The sequence below is a fragment of the Opisthocomus hoazin genome, chromosome 2, assembly GCF_030867145.1.
Source record: "Opisthocomus hoazin isolate bOpiHoa1 chromosome 2, bOpiHoa1.hap1, whole genome shotgun sequence".
Classification (NCBI taxonomy): domain Eukaryota; kingdom Metazoa; phylum Chordata; class Aves; order Opisthocomiformes; family Opisthocomidae; genus Opisthocomus; species Opisthocomus hoazin.
In genome coordinates this window covers 131714853-131735812 of record NC_134415.1, presented here as the reverse complement: position 1 = coordinate 131735812, position 20960 = coordinate 131714853, and the positions used below count along the sequence as shown (strand labels likewise).

Here is a 20960-nt window from a genome sequence, read left to right as displayed (position 1 = left end):
GCCCAGCCCGGGGCTGCCCGCGGCGCTGCCTGATTCCCCACCGCCTCTCGGGCTCGCCTCCCTCTCTCCTCCCCGCTCACCGCGGGGGTTGGGACGGTTCTGACCCGCACCGAGCGGGAGCGGCAGGGAGGAGGGTTGGGAAGAAGCGGGCAGGGGCTGCGGGGCGGGCGGCTCCCTTCAGGCGGGCGGTGGGGCAGCCCGGCGAGCGGAGAGGGCGCGGGGTCTTCGCCGGGCGGCGGGCGGTGGCGGCGGCAGTGCGGGGCGGTGCTGGCGGCTGGCGGAGGTGAGGGGGCGGCTTGGGGGGGGGCCCCGAGGCGCTTAGAGGGGTTTTGGGGGGGGGGAGGGGAAAGCGTGGGTGCGTGGTGGAGGTGGGCTGTGCGTGGGGCGAGGAGAAGGCGCGGGCCCGGTGAGGAGCCGGGGGTCCCTGTGACGAGCCGGGGGGTCCCCGGGTGAGGGGCCGGCGGGGTCCCCGGGTGAGGAGCCGGGGGGTCCCCGGGTGAGGAGTCCGGGCGGTCCCCGGGTGAGGGGCCGGCGGGGTCCCGGTGTGAGGAGCCGGGGGGTCCGCGGGTGAGGAGCCCGGGGGGTCCCCGGGTGAGGAGCCGGGGCGTCCTGGTGAGGAGCCAGGGCCCTGTGAGGAACCGGGGCCGGGGGTCCTGGTGAGGAGCCAGAGGGGCCCGGTGAGGAAGCCGGGGGTCCCCTGCGTGAGGGGCCGGGGGGGTTCCCTGCGTGAGTAGCCGGGGAGTCCCCGGTGAGGAGCCGGGGGGTCCCGGTGGGGAGCTGGGGGCCCCTGTGAGGAGCCGGGGCCCGATGGGGCTGGCTTGTTGGGGTGCTGGGGGAGCAGTTGCCCGCTGGCAGTGCGGGGACAGTGCGGGTTGTGGGGGGTGAGGCCGGCGAGGCAGGTTTGGGCACCTGGAGAGGCTCTGTCTCATCGGCTGGGCAGGGAAGATTTGGGGAAAAGCTTCAGTGGGGTGTGGGGAGGGAGCTCGGGACAGATGGAGGAAGAGCGCTTGTGCAGAGAGACGATACAGGGAACGATGTGTGAAGGGGGCCTGCGAGAAAGCTGGAGAGGGACTTTTGACAAGGGCATGGGGTGACAGGACAAGGGGTGATGGATTTAAACTGAAAGAGGGGAGATTTAAATTAGATGGTAGGAAGAAATTCTTCCCCATGAGAGTGGTGAGCCCAGGTTGCCCAGAGAAGCTGTGGCTGCCCCCTCCCTGGCAGTGCTCAAGGCCAGGTTGGATGGAGCTCAGAGCAACCTGGTCAAGATGAAGGTCCCCTTGCCCATGCCAGGGGTTGGAACAGGATGATCTATAAGGTCCTTTCCAACCCAAACCATTCCATGACTCTCTGAAATGGTGATTCTGTGCCGGGGAGGAGGAGCTCCGTTTTCTGGACCTTTACTGACATGAGGAGCCCAGCTTTGGTTTGCGGGATGCCAGCGTAGCCGGAGCGGGCTGGGGAATGGGGAATGCTGCGTGGCGTGGCGCAGGCACAGAGCTGTGGGGTGTGAGATGTAGACGTGGAAGGGGGTGGCTGGTAGCTTGCGCTGAGCTTTGAGAAGCTGCGGAGAGCTGCGATACCTGGGTGGGCTGGGCTTGGGGCTGCAAGGGGTTTCCAGAACTCTCTAGAGAAAATGTGCGTATTTGGGAGGGAGAGTGGTGTTGGCTTGAACGCTAGAAGTGTGACAACGTAAGGTGAACGTGAAGCAGCCAAAGAACTGGAGCTGCGAGGACCATTTTTTGCCCTGGGCAATAAAACCCGCAGATGCAGGGGTTGGTTTGTAGGGAAGCCCTGTTTTGGAATGAGCTTTGGGAATGCTTCAGAGGAAGTTTTCAGGGTAGCGGATGCCATCTTGTTCTGCTTCCCGTGGGGATGCGGAACGGGAGTTACTGAGGTTAACATCAACACTTAAAACAAAGGTAGTGTTGCCCAGGGAGGTTGTGGAGTCTCCTTCTCTGGAGATATTCCAGCCCCGCCTGGCCATGGTGCTGTGCCCCCCTGCTCTGGGTGACCCTGCTTGGGCAGGGGGTTGGGCTGGGTGACCCACAGAGGTCCCTGCCAACCCCAAACATTCTGTGGTTCTGTGAAATTGTGCCAGGGAGAGTGCATCAGGAGAGTCACGCTGACGGCGAGGTTGGCTGGGCGCTGGGACAATTTTCCAGCGAGGAGGTGGTGGAGCAGTCATTGGGAGGGGAACTGAAAACTGCGCTGGCCTCTGTGAGTACAATGCTGGGTCCCTGGGGAGATGGGTATTTATTTACAGGAACGTTTGCAGGCCACAGTCATAAGCCAGACTCCTCATGTGTTAGATGCTGTTCAGAAAGTGTAGTAGGAAGTAATTCTCCGTGCTGCTGCACTTGGGGTGTCTTCTCTTTCTTTGCTTTTTTGGCTTTATGTGAAGCAAGCAGGTGGCTTACCTTGAAATTGTTCCGAACAGACCAGACTGGACTAAAATCAGTCTTTCTCCAGCTCTCTAGACATCAAAATGAGTTCCATGCTGACCCACGCCATCAGAAACCTCCCTGCTTCCTCAGCATGGGCCGCCAGGGTCTGTAAGTATCTTTACATTTGTTAAAAGCATGAGTTGGCAGGTCATAAAATTCTGTTTGAAGTGTCGGGTTTGGAATGGGTGCTTGTATCTGAAGCTCTGTTCCGTTGGCATCTTACAAAAAATGTTTGGTTTTGGTTTTTTTTAAGTGGCTAATTCCGTTGTTGCTGTGTTTGTCCCTTCTCACGTCAGACGTGGGAGGAATCTCATGTCAACGGGCAATATGAACAGAGTACACTAAAAAATACCTCGCAGATGTTCAGGTGCAGTTGTCTTACTATGACATTATTTTTTTGAACAGTTCCTACAGAAGCTAGAAATGTTTTTAACACTCTAGGTTTGACAGACCCTGTTTTTTCGGTTCTTGTGTTTCAGTTGCTCGATCGCTCAGCTGCTCTCCACAGTTACAAGCCGCAGGTAAAGTGAAAACACCAGGAATCTCAAAGGGTCAGCACTGCTGAAGGCTTTGAAGCCGCCTCCCTTTTCCAGAGTCTCATTCTACACAAATCTCCGAAATACAGTGCAGACAGCCTTAGTTCAAGAAAGTTACAAATAAATAAAATTACGGGCAGTCCCCCGTTTGCAGCAGAGTCCTCTCCGCCTCTGCGTGCCCCTCGCTCCGAGCAGCTATGCCCTGCTGTCAGAGCTCACGCTCTGTTGTCACCTGATAGATTGCTATTTCTAGAATCCAAACGGAGAGGCTGAGCTGGGGGTTTGGGAGCTGGCTGGGCATAGCCAGATCGCTTGCCCAGAGGGGAGGGGATTGTCCCTGACAAGGAGAAGCTGGTGGAATTAGCTCTGAAGTCCAGCGAGACCAGCAAGAGGCTCAGGTATCGCTCTGGAGCCTCTGAGCACACACAGTTACGTGGGTTCTCAGCTGTGGTCAGGGTGATCCGGCGTTCTGAGATTCCTTGTGGGGGGTTGCTCAGGTGACTGTAATCCTCTGAGCCGCTTGGATTTTGGAAACACAGCTCCCCCTGTTCTCTTTGGCTTTGTGCAGAAAGCCTTACACAACCCAAGAACAGGGCTGGAGTTTCACCCTGCAGCTTGCTTCAGCGCAGTATTTAGCTGGGCTTAACCCGCTTTTATGAGTCTCTGTCCTTTTCTGGCTTGTGAAAGGAGCTGCTGTATGTGCTTGTTAGGAGTTGCAGGCCTGATTGCATTAGGAAGTTCTGGTTGCTGCAGAAGAGCTCCGATGGTGGCCTGTTGAGCCATGCTGTGTCACGACGTGCTTTGTCGTGAACCTGAGGTGCTCTGACACCTTACGGAGTCACCCGCAGCAACTGTCTGCGCTGCTCTTGCTCCCGCTTTCCTAGGGGAGTGCGAGTTAGTCGACTTCTTGAGCTGCCTTTTGATTCACCTTGAATTGTCTCACTGTTACTGTGCAGGAGGAGCACATAGGCAGGCAGTTACCGGGGGAAGTGGGCTGCTGTTTGCAGTCCTCGCTGCTCCCCGAGCGAGAGGCTGGATGAGATCTTCCTCGGGCTTTGAATTTGCTCTGCCTCGTTTGTATTCTAAGCTGTGCAGCAGTTCAGAGGCGTCTCTTCCTGCAGCATTCTTGTCTGTGATAGTGGAGACTGGGAGTTATGTGTCGTTACTCTCAGCTGTGCCGTAGCCTCAGTGGAGCTGTAGATGAATCTGCTGACAAGGGGAAGTACAGACTTGTTAAATCATTTTTAACAGATCGTGTAATTAACTGGACGGAGATAAGATTACAGCCCAGGTGTCCCACCTACTCTGCTTTTGATTTGGGCACCGAAAGAGAACAATTTACCTAGTTGTCTAGTAGTTTTAACAGAATTTTACTTCGAGCTTGCTGGTATTGTTGTTAATAGTCACTTCTCTCTTAGCAGTCCAGCCTAAGAGTAAGAAGACCTTAGCCAAAAGCGGTGTGAAGAACATTGTTGTGGTGGAGGGCGTCCGGATTCCGTTTTTGCAGTCTGGCACTTCGTAAGTATAAAGTAACAAAAAATAGATGCTGACTTGGTAGAATCCTTCTGTGGGAAAAGTTGGCTGCCTTGTTCATGCTAATGTAGTTATTGTAACGCCTGAAAGTACTGAAATGGCAGTGAGTTAGGCTGCTCAGTTATATCGGCAGGTGGACCTGCTGGAGAGCAGCTCTGCGGAGAGGGACCTGGGTGTCCTGGTGGACGACAGGGTGACCATGAGCCAGCAGTGTGCCCTGGCTGCCAAGAAAGCCAATGGGATCCTGGGGTGCATCAAGAAGAGTGTGGCCAGCAGGTCGAGGGAGGTTCTCCTTCCCCTCTACACTGCCCTAGTGAGGCCTCATCTGGAGTGCTGTGTCCAGTTCTGGGCTCCCCAGTTCAAGAAAGGTGAGGAGCTACTGGAGAGAGTCCAGCGGAGGGCTACGAGGATGAGGAGGGGACTGGAGCATCTCTCCTATGAGGAGAGGCTGAGGGAGCTGGGCTTGTTCAGCCTGGAGAAGAGAAGGCTGCGAGGGGACCTTATAAATGCCTCTAAATATCTGAAGGGTGGGTGTCAGGAGGATGGGGCCAAGCTCTTTTCAGTGGTGCCCAGTGACAGGACAAGGGGCAATGGGCACAAACTGAGGCACAGGAAGTTCCGTCTGAACATGAGGAAGAACTTCTTCCCTCTGAGGGTGACGGAGCATTGGAACAGGCTGCCCAGAGGGGCTGTGGAGTCTCCTTCTCTGGAGATATTCAAGCCCCGCCTGGACAAGGTCCTGTGCAGCCTGCTCTGGGTGACCCTGCTTCGGCAGGGGGGTTGGACTAGATGACCCACAGAGGTCCCTTCCAACCCCGACCATTCTGTGATTCTGTGATTCCGGCTTACCTAATGGAAATACGTGGTTTGAAGAAGAGTGTCCACACATCTGAATTCTGAGAAGAATGAGGATTAACGCTGGAGGAGGCTGTTGGTGGCTCTACAGCAGATAAAGCAAAGGGTTTCACCAAACTAGCAGGACAGGTGCAGAGAATCTGCTGGAGGCTCCTCTTGCTAGCACCAAATTCACAGCCAAATGAGGCCCAGACCTAGCTCTTGGGATGGGTGGGGGATTTCTTTATTCCGTTGCGGCTGCTTTTCAGTGTTCTTAATACAGCGATCGCGTGCTGACCTGCACACGGATAGCCTTCACCACCTGGGGTGGGAAATGCTGGATTGTAAGTGGTGGAGCATTTCTGGTGTGGCACCGGTTCGCTGCTGCTGCTGTGCCCTCGCGGTGGTGAAGCAGACATCTGTGTTGGTTTCTGACACTTCTAAGTTCTGCCTCTCTTCTTTAACTTCCAGGTACGCGGATCTTATGCCACATGACTTAGCAAGAGCAGCACTGCAGTAAGTAAACTGAATACTAAAAGTGACCAGAAAACTCTCTGTTTTTGAACTGCTGGGGTCCCAGTGTTGGTACGGTGGCTTCAGCAGCTTTGAAAGCCAAGGCTCTAGCTCTGTCTCTGAATGATATGATCCAGGTGCTTCATTTTTCGTGGTCCACCACCACCACCTTAGTAGGGGGCTTAAGCAGTAGGGTTTGCCATAGGCTTGTGTTAAAGTGTATTGCTACACAGAGATTGCAATGTTGTTCTGCTTGACATATTTTAGTTAATTTGAGCCAGCAGCGTGCCCTGGGTGCCAAGAAGGCCAATGGGATCCTGGGGTGCATGAGGAGGAGTGTGGGCAGCAGGGCGAGGGAGGTTCTCCTCCCCCTCTGCTCTGCCCTGGGGAGGCCCCATCTGCAGTGCTGTGTCCAGTGCTGGGCTCCCCAGTTCAAGAAAGATGAGGAGCTGCTGGAGAGAGTCCAGCGCAGGGCTGTGAGGATGAGGAGGGGACTGGAGCATCTCTCCTGCGAGGAGAGGCTGAGGGAGCTGGGCTTGTTCAGCCTGGAGAAGAGAAGGTTGAGAGGGGACCTTCGAAATGCCTCTAAATATCTGCAGGGTGGGGGTCAGGAGGACGGGGCCAGACTCTTTGCAGTGGTGCCCAGCGACAGGACAAGGGGCAACGGGCACAAACGGAAGCCTGGGAAGTTCCAGCTGAACCCGAGGAAGAACTTCTTCCCTCTGAGGGTGCCGGAGCCCTGGCCCAGGCTGCCCAGAGGGGCTGTGGAGTCTCCTTCTCTGGAGATATTCCAGCCCCGCCTGGCCGCGGTGCTGTGCCCCCTGCTCTGGGTGACCCTGCTTGGGCAGGGGGTTGGGCTGGGGGACCCACAGAGGTCCCTGCCCACCCCGACCATGCTGGGATTCTGGAATTTCTGACTGTGCATAAGTTTTCTAAATACAGATATCGTAGCTACTGTTGAGGTGTGCTGACAGTTCAAGGGAAAACCAATCTGAGCAGTTCAGAGAAAACAAAGTGGCAACAAGAATACCAAGCTAATTCCGTCATGTTGCCTAGCCCTGTGGTGATTTGACAAGAGCCATAGGTCGTTAGCAGTGGGTTTGCTGTGTTGAGAAGCAGGGCAAAGTGCTGCTGGAAAGAGAGAAGGCTGTACTGGGTGGGGGGAAGGGAGATTTGATGGCCCAAGGAAGGATCGTGAGGTTGGGTGCGGTCGTGCCAAATCCGAGTGCCGTATTTAGCCGAGGCAGGCTGTTTTGGTCGACAGGCAGTGCGTTAGTTGTGCGTGAGGGCCAAGTCCTGGACGTTGAGGGGGTTTTAGTGTGCTGCTGGAGAGAAGCTGCTGATCGGGGTGCCTTTAGTTCCATTTTTATTTGGTGCTTTGTAGTGTGTGAAGCTCCGTTTGAATCCCGGTGGCCTTAACTCACTGCCTGCGGTGGGATGAGCTGTGCTGGCGTGTTTGTCAAGATGTCCTGGCAAATTATGCAATATGTTTTCTGATGATCTGTGAAAACACACTGCTTATTTTCTGTGTGTCTGTATTGAAGTTTTGCGTGCTCCTACACGAAGGTGATCAGCTTTGCTGTCTCTTAAGGCACTCTGCCTTTAATTTTGATGTCAGAATACTCCAAATTGGGGAAGATGCTGACTTTTTAGGGGGGGTGGGTGGGTGTAGAGTAGTTGCTTTCATCAAGTCATGTAATCATTTATAGTGATGCTATCGCCATGATCATTTGCAGTCCGTAGGCAATTACAGTTTTCATTAAGTACATGTGCACACAAGATTTCTTCTGACCTAAGAGCAGATGATGTAGCTCCGTTGTTGCCTTGTCTGCAGCCAAGCTGGTGCAATGAGGATGTTTGAGGATTGTGGCAAAGTTATTGCTTACACGGTGCAAATTCTGTTTTGATCTTCTCCTCAGGGGGTTGCTGAACCGGACCAGTGTCCCGAGGGATGTTGTTGATTACATTGTTTATGGCACAGTTATCCAGGAGGTGAAAACGAGTAATGTTGCCAGAGAGGTGGGTTACGTGCAGCATTTCCCCTGCGAGGCTGATTTTTGCAGATTGTCATCTTCACACTAACACGTGCAAAAAAACCTTTCCAATATTATGGTTCATTTAAACGTGGTTTGGGAGTATGAGCTAGTTATTGTCTGTGAAATAACTGTATGGGACTCTGCCTCCTGTTGGAATCTGGCACGGACCAAGTGTATCTTAATGCTGTGAAGCCTCTGCTCGATGCTTCCCTGAAAGGGAAGCTTTCGTTAATGATTGCTGATCACTCGGCTCTAATTACCAGCTGGACTCAAATGCTGGCTTATCCAAAGTACTTGAGAGGGCTGGAGCATGCTGAGATAAATTGCTTTACCGTGGTGTTTATTTATTTTGTTGGCTGATCAGATGTAGCTTTTGAATGATTTGGAGTTGCTTAGCTGCCCTGTTTTCTGGCAGGCAGAAAACACAGTTTGTGTGCTGTAGACAGAAAGAAGCTGCTCCACTGAAGCAGTGTTACGGAGGCGGCATGTGATTTTCTGTAATCTGGATTCTCTGCTGTTGTTCTCAGCAATGGGGCAAAACCATGATGTAAGCGGGGCTGGAAAGACACCGGAGGTTACGAGGCTCTCCAGTTCCGTCGGCAGTTTTAGCCCTGTGTATGCAAACACTTGCTTTGGTCACCTGCCAGTCAGATGAGGCCGCGCTGTCATTTGAACTTGGGAACAACTGTTGAACTTTAAACCAGTTGGCCACGTCTCAACTAGGGGAGGTCTTGCTGGGAGCGGTTCTCTCGTGATGGGAGGCCGTGCTCTCCGCTGGGTCAGATGAGAAGCTGCTTGCTGAAACGGCAGGGAGTGTTTTCTGTTCTGCATAAAGTCACGGCGCCTTGTACTGAGGGGTCTAAATAATTCCTTTCACGTGCCTGCTTTGCAAATAAGGTGAAGCAGAGACGGTATCACGTATTTGAAAGTTCTTTTGAAATTGTGAGATGTGTTATTAGTTTATCCCTTTATTGATGGGCGGCCAGTGACTGCATAACGCAACTGAGCCCTGGCAGCAGGGCAGCTGCTGTCATCTCCTGCTCGCAGAGTCCGGGGAGGTGATGAACCCGAGGAAGAACTTCTTCCCTCTGAGGGTGACGGAGCCCTGGCCCAGGCTGCCCAGAGGGGCTGTGGAATCTCCTTCTCTGGAGATATTCAAGACCTGTCTGGACACAGTCCTCTGCAGCCTGCTCTGGGTGACCCTGCTTGGGCAGGGGGTTGGGCTGGGTGACCCACAGAGGTCCCTTCCAACCCTGACCATTCTGTGATGAGCTGCTGCAGCAGTTGCCTGAATGGAAACTCGATGTTCTTGTTTTCAGCTTGGTCTGCAAAGGCGTGTTGCTGGGCAGAAGTAGCTCTGACCCTGCGAAGCGAGAGGCGTAGGTTTTAACAGTCGTTCTTTGTTGCTCGTAGGCTGCCTTGGGAGCGGGTTTCTCTGACAAAACTCCAGCCCATACGGTCACCATGGCTTGCATTTCTTCAAACCAGGCTATGACCACAGGTATGTTGGCTGGAAGAGCAAGCTGCGGGTTTGAGACTGAGCTTCGCAGCTCCTCCACATCCCTCATCGAACTCACACTGCGTAGTGAATATGAGTAAGCGTCTGAAGAAATTCCAGAATGGATGGGAAGTTTTCAAACCAACAAAATACAAAGCGAACAGAGTGTCTGTTGTAGATCTGCCAGCAGCTTGATGCCCTTTGCTTTCAGTGATAGTCTCTGCTCAGTGTCCCTGTTAGCCTGTGAGGTAAAGACTACATCTTTATAAGGAAGTTGCTGCCTTCCAGGCTACTTTCATCTTTGACTTAGCCTAAACAGAGCCAAAAAAAAAAAAGACCCAGTTACTGTCCAGAATCGCTGGGCATACTCTTCTCCCAGCTGTTGTGTGTGACAGAGGAGTGGAAGCAAAGTCACAAATCTAGCATGATTCAGAAAATGCCTGTTCAACCTGCACAGTCTTTGTTAAGCACGTGTTGTATAACCCGGCCAAAGCCAGAGGCTGGAGAAGGAAATAAAATGCAGCAGCATCCAAGGCACTAAAGGGGTAAGCGTGACTTCTTCCTCCAGCTCTCATGGGAAACTCTGTCTCGTTCTGCAGGCGTGGGTTTGATTGCGGCTGGACAGTGCGACGTCGTCGTAGCGGGGGGTGTGGAGTTAATGTCAGACGTTCCCATTCGGCACAGTAGGAAGATGAGGAAGACGATGCTGACTCTCAACAGAGCCAAGACCTTGGGCCAAAAGCTCTCCCTGATTTCCAAAATTCGCCCTGACTACTTTGCTCCTGAGGTAAATTTTTTTTTTTCAGGCATTTAGATATTTAAGTGAAACTGTTGTATAAGGAGGTGTAAAACAAGTTGGCTTAGGTAATTTTTTTAGCCTCAGTGGAGAGGATTTGAAAAGGGAGAGCTGGCTGCCTGTGGCTTGCTTTTATTGCATCTCTGTCCTGTGCATTAGGATAAAACTGTGGTTTCGTGACTCCCTGCTTTGTCTTCTTACATATTGGTCTTCAGTACAGCTAACTTATTTCAAAAACTCCCTCTCCTGCTGCAACTCCAAGACCAGCTGTGGTGGACACTACAAAAGTAGAAACTTTTTCCTGTAGCTATAAAACTTATGCAAAGGTCCTAAAGGGTCAGAAGAATTTTTGTCTCTTGAATAATGGAAGTAACATGCTTAATATCGGAGAGGAGCATCCTCAGTATATCAGTGTAATTATTGATTAATGCATCTCAAATATGCCTCATGATTACTGTTCCTGGCCAAATCCTGCTAGGTGGGCAGGTCCTCCTGCCTCAAACTGGTCCTCCCGTGTTCGGGCCCTGATGAGCACTGGCAGTCTGCTGGTCGAGGTCAGGAGTCCTCTGTAGAGGGACCCACTCTTCTGTCTTGGAGGTTGTGAGAGAGGTGAATTACGACATGGTGGAGACGGGAAGGAAAAGCCCTTCCCTCCTTACCACCACCAAGCTCCTCGTGAGGAAACTTTGTACGTCTGTGCCGCTGCTGGCTGCCTTTAGTGTGGGCACAGGGAAGCATAGTGTACGTACAGCAGAGATGGGATCCAAAGTCCAAATAAGAGAGGAAAATTGCAGACTTAAATGCGTGCAGGGATTTCTTGTGTGCTGTTGGTAGAATAAAACTGAAAACAAGCTGAAGCACAGGAAGTTCCAGCTGAACCCGAGGAAGAACTTCTTCCCTCTGAGGGTGACGGAGCCCTGGAACAGGCTGCCCAGGGAGGCTGTGGAGTCTCCTTCTCTGGAGATATTCCAGCCCCGCCTGGATGCAGTCCTGTGCAGCCTGCTGTGGGTGACCCTGCTTGGGCAGGGGGGTTGGGCTGGATGACCCACAGAGGTCCCTTCCAACCCCGACCATTCTGTGATTCTGTGAAAAGCTAGGCTGAACTTGCCTGGCTTTGCTTGTGGGGGGTGTTTGACAAGGAGTTTTAAGGTCCCAGGGCATGTTGTTTCACCTTGGCCCAAAATGTCTGGTCACCCTTCGTAGGGGAGTCCTTGTTAAATGGCCAAGGCAGCTGCTCTTCGTCTGCATGGGCAAATCCAACGCAGTTCTTGAATCCCTGGAGTACTCAGCAGTCTGGATCTCATTTCTAGCCTTTTTTTTCTAAAATCTTCAGTGGTTCCTCTCATACCTTTGACCAAGTCACTTCTGGTGTGGTTACCATGTGTTAATTGCTTAACCCTAATGAGAGCTGCTGTGCTTGATAAATGGAAGGGCCTCACTGTCTGACTGCACAGGGCTTAACCAACCTCTGAACTTTCCGTGACTGCCCAGGGACAGGTGTTTGTGTGTCCGGACTTGATTTTTCTGTCTCGTAGCTCCCAGCTGTGGCAGAGTTCTCCACCAGCGAGACCATGGGGCACTCTGCCGATCGTTTGGCTGCTGCCTTTGCCATTTCCCGTTTGGAGCAAGATGAGTATGCCCTCCGTTCACACACGCTAGCCAAGAAAGCCCAGGACGGAGGCTTGCTGCTTGATGTGGTGCCCTTCAAAGTGCCAGGTAAAGGTGCACTTGTCTCATTGCTAGCGTGCACTAGTTCAATAAAGAAATATTTTATTTCAAGAAGTGGTGCTGGAGTCAGATTCATAATGTTCTGTGTCCCTGATACAGATTTAAGTCTTTGAAATGCTGTCCGTTTCTCACTGGAAAACTACTGACGTAGAAGCATGTTTCTAAATATGCATATCTAAATATATAAATGTATCCTTATGTACCTAAATTGTATCGTACCCACCTCAAATCTGTGCTAATGTGACGACAGAGCAAGGAAGATCAGAACGGTTGGACAGGAGTCCCCCTGCTCGTTCAGTCAGGCGTGAGAACGCGTCTTTATACCCCAAGCTATTAACGACAAACAGAAAGCTGAATAAAATCCTGGTCTGAGAAATCGGGTGCTGGATAGGAAGAGCTGAAATGTGTTCTGCCTGGCAGACTCTGGTTCACCCAGCCTCACAGTCATTGCTCAGATATGAAATGGTCTGGGGAGAAGCTTTCAGCTGTCCTCTCTGCGATCTGATTTCCACCCTCCTCGTCCATCGGCCGGTGGGCGTGCTTTGGTGTAGCTGTCAATTTGGGGCATTTTACTCTGTAGTTAGTTTCCTAGAGAGAACTTATTTCTATAGATCTGCAGTTACATATAGTCTTTATACTAAAATTCTTACTTTTTGTTAGCTGGCTTATTTAAGGAGTCAGTATGGTCGAAGACGCATATATTTGGGTCTTCCCAGTGCTCTCAATTCTTCAAAACTTGGCCCATAAATGTATACTGATTTAGGCCCAGTTCTCCAATTTAGGCTTTATAATTTGGAATTTAAATTCTTCTATCAGCTGGGTTTTCCACGTGGTAGTTTTTTCTTACAGTAAATAGATTGCAGCGCTTCGTTTTTGCAGTCTTCAGAGAGAAGATAATGTAGCTTCGGTTTCTAAGTGCTGTTTTTTTAGCTGTGTTAAATATCCTGATGCTGTGAATGGATTTTGCCTTTTTTCCTCCTCCTACTTGTCATAAAAAGCACAGTTTTCTGATGTTTTTTTTGCCCCTGGACTTCTGATGTGCAAATTCATGTTACGTTGATGACTTCTGTAGTTTAAATATGCTTTTCTCATCAACAGGCAAAGATACAGTTACCAAAGATAACGGGATCCGTCCTTCCTCAATGGAGCAGATGGGCAAGCTGAAGCCAGCTTTCGTCAAGCCGTACGGAACCGTCACAGCGGCCAACTCCTCCTTCCTGGTAATGCGTGCTCCCACCGCTGCGAGCCAGCGGGGAAGGCTGGCTGGTTACCCTCTGCCTCCCACACGCACGCAGAGCGAGCCGGTGTAATCTGTGGGGATGAGTTGTGTCCTTTATGATATCACCTGCGTTCAGGTTTTTTCAAGGCTAGCTTTGAACTGTGACAGTATCTGGTGAACCTCTGCGGAGAGGGACTGGGAGTGCTGGGGGACGACAGGGTGACCAGGAGCCAGCAGCGTGCCCTGGGTGCCAAGAAGGCCAATGGGATCCTGAGGTGCATGAGGAGGAGTGTGGGCAGCAGGGCGAGGGAGGTTCTCCTCCCCCTCTGCTCTGCCCTGGGGAGGCCCCATCTGCAGTGCTGTGTCCAGTGCTGGGCTCCCCAGTTCAAGAAAGATGAGGAGCTACTGGAGAGAGTCCAGCAGAGGGCTACGAGGATGAGGAGGGGACTGGAGCATCTCTCCTGCGAGGAGAGGCTGAGGGAGCTGGGCTTGTTCAGCCTGGAGAAGAGAAGGCTGCGAGGGGACCCTTGAAATGCCTCTAAATATCTGCAGGGTGGGGGTCAGGAGGATGGGGCCAGACTCTTTGCAGTGGTGCCCAGCGACAGGACAAGGGGCAACGAGCACAAACTGAAGCCTGGGAAGCTCCAGCTGAACCCGAGGAAGAACTTCTTCCCTCTGAGGGTGACGGAGCCCTGGCCCAGGCTGCCCAGAGGGGCTGTGGAGTCTCCTTCTCTGGAGATATTCCAGCCCTGCCTGGCCACGGTGCTGTGCCCCCTGCTCTGGGTGACCCTGCTTGGGCAGGGGGTTGGGCTGGGTGACCCCAGAAGTCCCTTCCAACCCCTGCCATTCTGTGATTCTGTAACCTGGGTACAGGATTATTTAATTTTCAAATCAAGACCTAAACCCCTGAAGTTTCGTCTGTCTGACCTGTTTGCTCTTCAAGACGCAGCTACAGAAAAGCGCAGAGGGTTGAGCGTTCAAAGGCACGTGTAGGATGGGACTGATCACCTTATAACTCTAGAAGTTAGTGGTTTTGGTCTAAACTTGTCACTTTAAGGCTTGCCCTGTGATCCACAGAGGGGAAGGCAATGCTTCTCTAGCACATCTACAATGAGCTGTCTTCTGCATATGCTCCTTTTTCTATCTCTTAGCACTCTAAAGGAAGCTTTTTTAGATGCTGAAGTCTGAGGTAGTTGTGTAAAATGGGTGAAGTCCATCTGAGCCCCAGTTCCTGAGACTCAGTAGAAGGTGATGGCCTCCCGCAGAGGGCTCGAGGTGACTGTCTTGTTCCTGCACGCAGCCCTAACAGATTCTCGTGTCTTTGAAAAGCTGTTTCACCATTTGTGACAAACACTTCAAAGGAAGCAAGTAACTACTGCTGGGGGCTCTTCCAGAGCAGTGATATTTATAACTCCTTCGCATTCTCGGGGGCTGACAAAGCCTGGTAGTGCCACGGCCTTGGTGCTAGGAACAAGTGAAATGCTGTTGGTCTGCTGCCTGCAGATCTGTAGGCCAGCTTGGGCTGTTATCCAGGAAACGAGCGATCCTGTGCCAGGGATCCAATGTTCATTTTTGGCGAGCCTGTGGCTTGTCATCCCAGAATTATAATCAGATTTGGGGTGGAGCCGAGCAGATGGGTGAGCGTTTGGGGTCACCAGCTTGTCCTCAGGACTGGCAGGGCAGCCAGGCACCTCTGTCCTGTTTGACACCAGGGGCAGTTGTGGGGCTGGACTGCAAGGAAGTGCCTCAGCGATGCGTGTGCTGACATCGTTCGGCGATCACCCACCCCTCAGCGCGGTCACGCAGATAGTTCTCTGTCCCGTGTCGCAGGGGGATGTCCTGGAAGCATCTCCCCTACAAGGAGAGGCTGAGGGAGCTGGGCTTGTTCAGCCTGGAGAAGAGAAGGCTGAGAGGGGACCTTATAAATGCCTACAAATATCTGCAGGGTGGGGGTCAGGAGGATGGGGCCAAGCTCTTTTCAGTGGTGCCCAGCGACAGGACAAGGGGCAACGGGCACAAACTGAAGCCTGGGAAGTTCCAGCTGAAGCCGAGGAAGAACTTCTTCCCTCTGAGGGTGACGGAGCCCTGGCCCAGGCTGCCCAGGGAGGTTGTGGAGTCTCCTTCTCTGGAGATATTCCAGCCCCGCCTGGACAAGGTCCTGTGCAGCCTACTGTAGGTGACCCTGCTTCAGCGGGGGGGTTGGACTAGATGACCCACAGAGGTCCCTTCCAACCCCTACTATTCTGTGATTCTGTGGTGGCAGGCAGGTCCTCTCTGGCCAGCTGCCCCAGGCTTGCTGTGGGCAGGAGGGCTCTCAGGCTCGCTGTGTGCGTGGGGAGCTGTTGCTCTCCAGGCGGTGACCTCGTGGGGTTTTCTGCCTCTTCCAGACAGATGGTGCTTCGGCGGTTCTGCTCATGTCTGAGGAGAAGGCTCTGGCAATGGGGTACAAACCGAAGGCCTACCTGAGGTAAAAAGGGACTGCTCTGCGTGGCCCTCGAAGTCCGCGCTCTCCTCCTGCTCCTCTTTGTGTTGCTAACAGCATTTCTCCTGTGCAGGGACTTTGTGTACGTGTCCCAGGATCCAAAGGACCAGCTGCTGCTGGGGTAGGTGGCGATGATCGAGAGCATCCCCTGACAAGTCCATACTAGCACAACACCATGACTTGCCATTACCTGTTTGTTTTTTGGGAAGTATCTCCTGAGATATCATGTCTCTTCAGGCCTTCTCGCATCTCGGCCTGTTGGTACGAGCAGCAGTCCCGTGGGGTCTAGGATAGGCTGGAAAGCTGGGCAGAGAGGAACCTGATGAGGTTCAACAAAGGCAAATGCAGGGTCCTGCCCTGGGGAGGAGCAACCTCATGCACCAGTACAGGCTTGGGGTGGACCTGCTGGAGAGCAGCTCTGCGGAGAGGGACCTGGGTGTCCTGGTGGACGACAGGGTGACCATGAGCCAGCAGTGTGCCCTGGCTGCCAAGAAAGCCAATGGGATCCTGGGGTGCATCAAGAAGAGTGTGGCCAGCAGGGCGAGGGAGGTTCTCCTTCCCCTCTACACTGCCCTGGTGAGGCCTCATCTGGAGTACTGTGTCCAGTGCTGGGCTCCCCAGTTCAAGAAAGATGAAGAGCTACTGGAGAGAGTCCAGTGGAGGGCTGCGAGGATGGTGAGGGGACTGGAGCATCTCTCCTGCGAGGAGAGGCTGAGGGAGCTGGGCTTGTTCAGCCTGGAGAAGAGAAGGCTGCGAGGGGACCTTCGAAATGCCTCTAAATATCTGCAGGGTGGGTGTCAGGAGGATGGGGCCAAGCTGTTTTCAGTGGTGCCCAGCGACAGGACAAGGGGCAATGGGCACAAACTGAGGCACAGGAAGTTCTGTCTGAACATGAGGAAGAACTTCTTCCCTCTGAGGGTGACGGAGCCCTGGCCCAGGCTGCCCAGGGAGGTTGTGGAGTCTCCTTCTCTGGAGATATTCAAGACCCGCCTGGACAAGGTCCTGTGCAGCCTGCTGTAGGTGACCCTGCTTCGGCGGGGGGGTTGGACTGGGTGACCCACAGAGGTCCCTTCCAACCCCTACTATTCTGTGATTCTGTGGGGTTGTGTTCCAGTTGGAGCGGGCCGGGCAGAGAGCCGTACCACACACCCTGGAGAGGGGATGTCGTGTGGGTCGCTGTGGAAACAGGGGATGATGACGTGAGGAGACGTATTCACGCAAGACTTCTTCTTAACTCTGCTTCAGGCCAACGTACGCTACGCCCAAAGTGCTGGAGAAGGCTGGGCTGACCATGGCTGACGTCGACGTGTTCGAGTTCCACGAGGCTTTTGCTGTGAGTACTCTGAACGCGAAGGGGGGCTGGCTGTGAAATGCTGCCCTGTGGGCATCGGGTTTTCTGTTGGTGAAAGCTCCTGTGAAGACCTTCACTAAATGCAGGCAGGTGCAATTCTGCATTTATCTCTAAATATAAGTATATATTTTAGATATATAACATTTTTACATTGACACAATCCATGCTAGGAGTGGCTGATGTTTCTTGGAAGTCACCAAAGGAATACAGATTCTGCTAAAATAATACATTAAAAAAAAAGAATCCTTCCCAAGACCATTGTATGGAAGAAACCACTTCTGCACATCATCTGCTAATTGGGCTGGGGGTTATGTGTTACTAAGGTGAGGTGGCTTGTTAATTGGACAGTGTCTTCTTCTAGCTGAGGCTGAGCTAGCGTTGATCAACAGGGCTGGTCCTGCAAAATGCTGTTCTTGGTTGGCTGTATGAGTTGCGTGGCCGTAGCTAGTCCCGAGGTATCTCCTGCTTGCCAGCACTGGCCGTAGGCTTTCCTCGAAGTCTGCCGTGATCCTTGGTAACGTTGCTCTCCCCTCCCTTTCAGGGGCAGATACTGGCTAACCTGAAGGCTATGGACTCAGACTGGTTTGCACAAAACTACATGGGCAGAAAGTCAAAGGTAAGGACACAGTCAGGGCGCTTTGATCTTTGATTTAACTTTGGGATTGATTAAATTCCAGATTGCAGCGGGGCACGCTAGTGCTGCGAAGCAGGGCTTTTGTTATGTTACAGAATCACAGAACCCCAGCATGGTCGGGGGTTGGCAGGGCCCTCTGTGGGTCACCCAGCCCAACCCCCTGCCCAAGCAGGGTCACCCAGAGCAGGCTGCACAGCACCGCGGCCAGGCGGGGCTGGAATATCTCCAGAGAAGGAGACTCCCCAGCCCCTCTGGGCAGCCTGGGCCAGGGCTCCGTCACCCTCAGAGGGAAGAAGTTCTTCCTCGGGTTCAGCTGGAGCTTCCCAGGCTTCAGTTTGTGCCCGTTGCCCCTTGTCCTGTCACTGGGCACCACTGAAAAGAGCTTGGCCCCATCCTCCTGACACCCACCCTTCAGATATTTGTAAGCATTTATTAGGTCCCCTCTCAGCCTTCTCTTCTCCAGGCTGAACAAGCCCAGTTCCCTCAACCTCTCCTCGTAGGGGAGATGTTCCAGTCCCCTCCTCATCCTCGTAGCCCTGCGCTGGACTCTCTCCAGTAGCTCCTCATCTTTCTTGAACTGGGGAGCCCAGAACTGGACACAGTACTCCAGATGAGGCCTCACTAGGGCAGTGTAGAGGGGAAGGAGAACCTCCCTTGTCCTGCTGCCCACACTGTTCTTGAATTCTGGGTTAGCAAATCCCGATATGAGTGGTTTCTGTGGGAATGATGAGAGATTCCCGTTGTCAGCAGGAGGTGGAGATCTAGAGCTGTAATTGCTGGAGAGGAGGGAATTGAAAACGATGGGAAGGGTTCAGTCCTCCTGGGTGCCTTCTAACAGCACGGGTGTACCTGTCTGGCTGCAGGGGAAGCAGTAAAACCTTTGGTGCAGTTCTGTCCTCTCACTGGGCGCCTCTGTGTGCCAAGGAACACGTTCTGTGGCCCACCTGGACCGCTGCAGGTTTGGTGTTGTCACGAGGTCGAGCAGCTCCTTCGAGACGGGTGATCGTGCGCGTCCCTCTGTGTCCCCTTGCAGGTCGGAGCCCCTCCTCTGGAGAAGTTCAATAACTGGGGCGGCTCCCTCTCGCTGGGACATCCTTTCGGTGCCACTGGGTGCCGCCTGGTGATTACTGCTGCCCACAGATTGCAGAAGGAGGGAGGACAGTACGGCCTGGTTGCCGCCTGTGCTGCGGGAGGGCAGGTAACGACGCTGTCTGCTCCGACTGCTCCCTCTGGAGAGGGGCACTGATCACATTTCTGTTGGGGCTGTGAAATCCTGGCCCGTGACCTCAGGTCTGGGGGCACCTCTGAAGTCCTGTGGCCCTGGGTGTTGGTAACGCCCTCTGGCTCGGCTGGCTGGCTCCTTATCACGGCTCAGCTCAGCGAGCTGCCTCCGCTTCCGAGACTCCAGCCCGTCTCGGAATCACCCCGTAGCCCCTTGCTGCCCATGTGGTCCAAAAAGGGCAGGAGAGTGCTGCCATGTGCTGAGGGTTTCGTTTGGCAGCTCTCAAAGACTTCCCAAAGTGTGGTTTGTGAGCATCGTTCTAACATGAAGAAAAAAGGGGGGTGAGACTCTTCCCCCAGCTCTTTGGGCTGCGGGTGGGAGCCCTGGGTCGGGCTGCAGGGACCGGTGGCAGTTCTGCACGGCCTTCCATAACCCAAGGGCACCGCTCCCGGCGTTGCCTCCGCCCTGACCGGCGAGTCCGTCCCTCAGGAGACCCTGCTGGCATGGTGGGCTTGGGGTGACGGTTGGACTTGGATGACCTTAGAGGTCTTTTCCAACCTTGATGATGTGTTGGTGAGGGTGGACCCTGGTGCCTTGGCCAGGCTGAAGCACGTCTGCGCTGTCCCGAAGCCATCAGACCTCTGTCTGCAGAATCCCCTTAGCGAATCGGCTCTGGGTTTTCATTTTCATTTTCATTTTATTTGAAGTTGGTCAGGAGATGGGCATCTCCAGTGGAGTGCGTGTCCATAACAATTTGTCCTTTTGGTGACCGTTCTCTCTCTCGCTTCCTCTCTCCTTCCAGGGGCACGCGATGATAGTGGAGCTTTACCCTCAGTGACGGGACGGGGGCTGCTGAGTGGGTGTTCGTGCCCTGCGCCCGGCAATGCCGTTTCAATGCACTAATAAAAACACGCAGTCCTTCTCAGAAAGGATTTCTGGTGGCCTTTGTAAATATTTTTTAGCTACTCAGCTGGTAATTTTCCACTAACGAACGCACTCGAAGAAGTATTCCACTTCCAGGAGAGCAGAAGTTAACGTGGCTCTCGGTCTCGCCTTGTAACCGAGCTGATTTCTGCCGTGACTCTTCACTAAGCAGGAGAAGAACGATCCCAAAGCTGCGTGCGGAGAACTCGGCTTGGAGATCAGGAGAGCGAGGTGGCTGACCTGGTTTGGAAGGAGGGAGTTGGCTGCGTGGTGTCCAAACGGCATCGGAATTAGCAAATTGCTTCTGACGAACGAGCGTTGCTGATGTTAGCCACAATAAATCAGGAAAAAGGTAAAAAAAAGAAATAGTCTGGTGCTTTTCTTTCCCTCCCCTCACCTGAGATGGGCTGGGGCTGGTTTCTGCGGTGGTTGTGGTGGGAGCTGCGTGCTCTGAGGTGGCTCCAGGTGTCTCTGCTCTGAAACCTGCCCAGAACCCACCCTGAGCTCCGGAGCCCCGGTGCCTCATCGACACACGTGGGTTGGAGACTGGTCTGGGAGCTCCTGCTGCTCTTGATTGCACAGCCTCTGGCATTCTGAAAATCCACAAACAGGGGCTGCTGCTGGAGGATCAAGTCACAGAATCCCAGCATGGTGGGGGTGGGCAGGGACCGCTGTGGGTCACCCAGCCCAACCCCCTGCCCAAGCAGGGTCACCCAGAGCAGGGGGCACAGCACCGCGGCCAGGTGGGGCTGGAATATCTCCAGAGAAGGAGACTCCACAGCCCCTCTGGGCAGCCTGGGCCAGGGCTCCGGCACCCTCAGAGGGAAGAAGTTCTTCCTCATCTTCAGCTGGAACTTCCCAGGCTTCAGTTTGTGCCCGTTGCCCCTTGTCCTGTCGCTGGGCACCACTGGAAAGAGTCTGGCCCCGTCCTCCTGACCCCCACCCTGTAGATATTTAAAGACATTTCTAAGGTCCCCAAGTCTTAATAAACTTCAAGGGAGGAGACTTGGGGTCTTTCTCCCAAGATTTTGGGAAGATGAGGCGGTTTTCTTGCCTTTTGGTTCCCATTCTGCATTATTTTCTTCACTCTTCTCTGTGGTTTTGCTGTGCTGAGGACCACTGGTGTCACTCACCAGGCGACAGAGGTTCTTCTAAAACAACCTGCAAAAACCTTCCAGTCCTTGCAGCAGAAGCAGCTCCCACAACC

The 20960-nt window shown here is 53.4% G+C and overlaps 1 protein-coding gene across 3 annotated transcripts; it reads left to right on the top strand.

Annotated features, from left to right (window-relative positions):
• The first annotated feature begins 203 nt into the window (after positions 1 to 203).
• On the top strand, positions 204 to 20109 carry HADHB (hydroxyacyl-CoA dehydrogenase trifunctional multienzyme complex subunit beta). 3 transcript variants are annotated; one of them, XM_075415126.1, is made up of 17 exons: positions 227 to 283; positions 2102 to 2220; positions 2473 to 2555; positions 2927 to 2968; positions 4405 to 4501; positions 5822 to 5866; positions 7783 to 7882; positions 9313 to 9400; positions 9997 to 10184; positions 11729 to 11909; positions 13020 to 13141; positions 15528 to 15607; positions 15696 to 15743; positions 16868 to 16955; positions 17515 to 17589; positions 18641 to 18805; positions 19632 to 20109. In XM_075415126.1, exons 3-17 carry the CDS (start codon positions 2489 to 2491, stop codon positions 19665 to 19667), a joined length of 1422 nt encoding a protein of 473 aa, XP_075271241.1. In that variant the 5' UTR covers positions 227 to 283; positions 2102 to 2220; positions 2473 to 2488; the 3' UTR covers positions 19668 to 20109. The 3 variants fall into 3 exon arrangements, with proteins under 3 accessions (XP_075271240.1, XP_075271241.1, XP_075271239.1); XM_075415124.1 differs by having other exon boundaries at positions 4402 to 4501; XM_075415125.1 differs by lacking the exon at positions 2102 to 2220 and having other exon boundaries at positions 204 to 283; positions 4402 to 4501.
• The last annotated feature ends 851 nt before the right edge of the window (positions 20110 to 20960 follow it).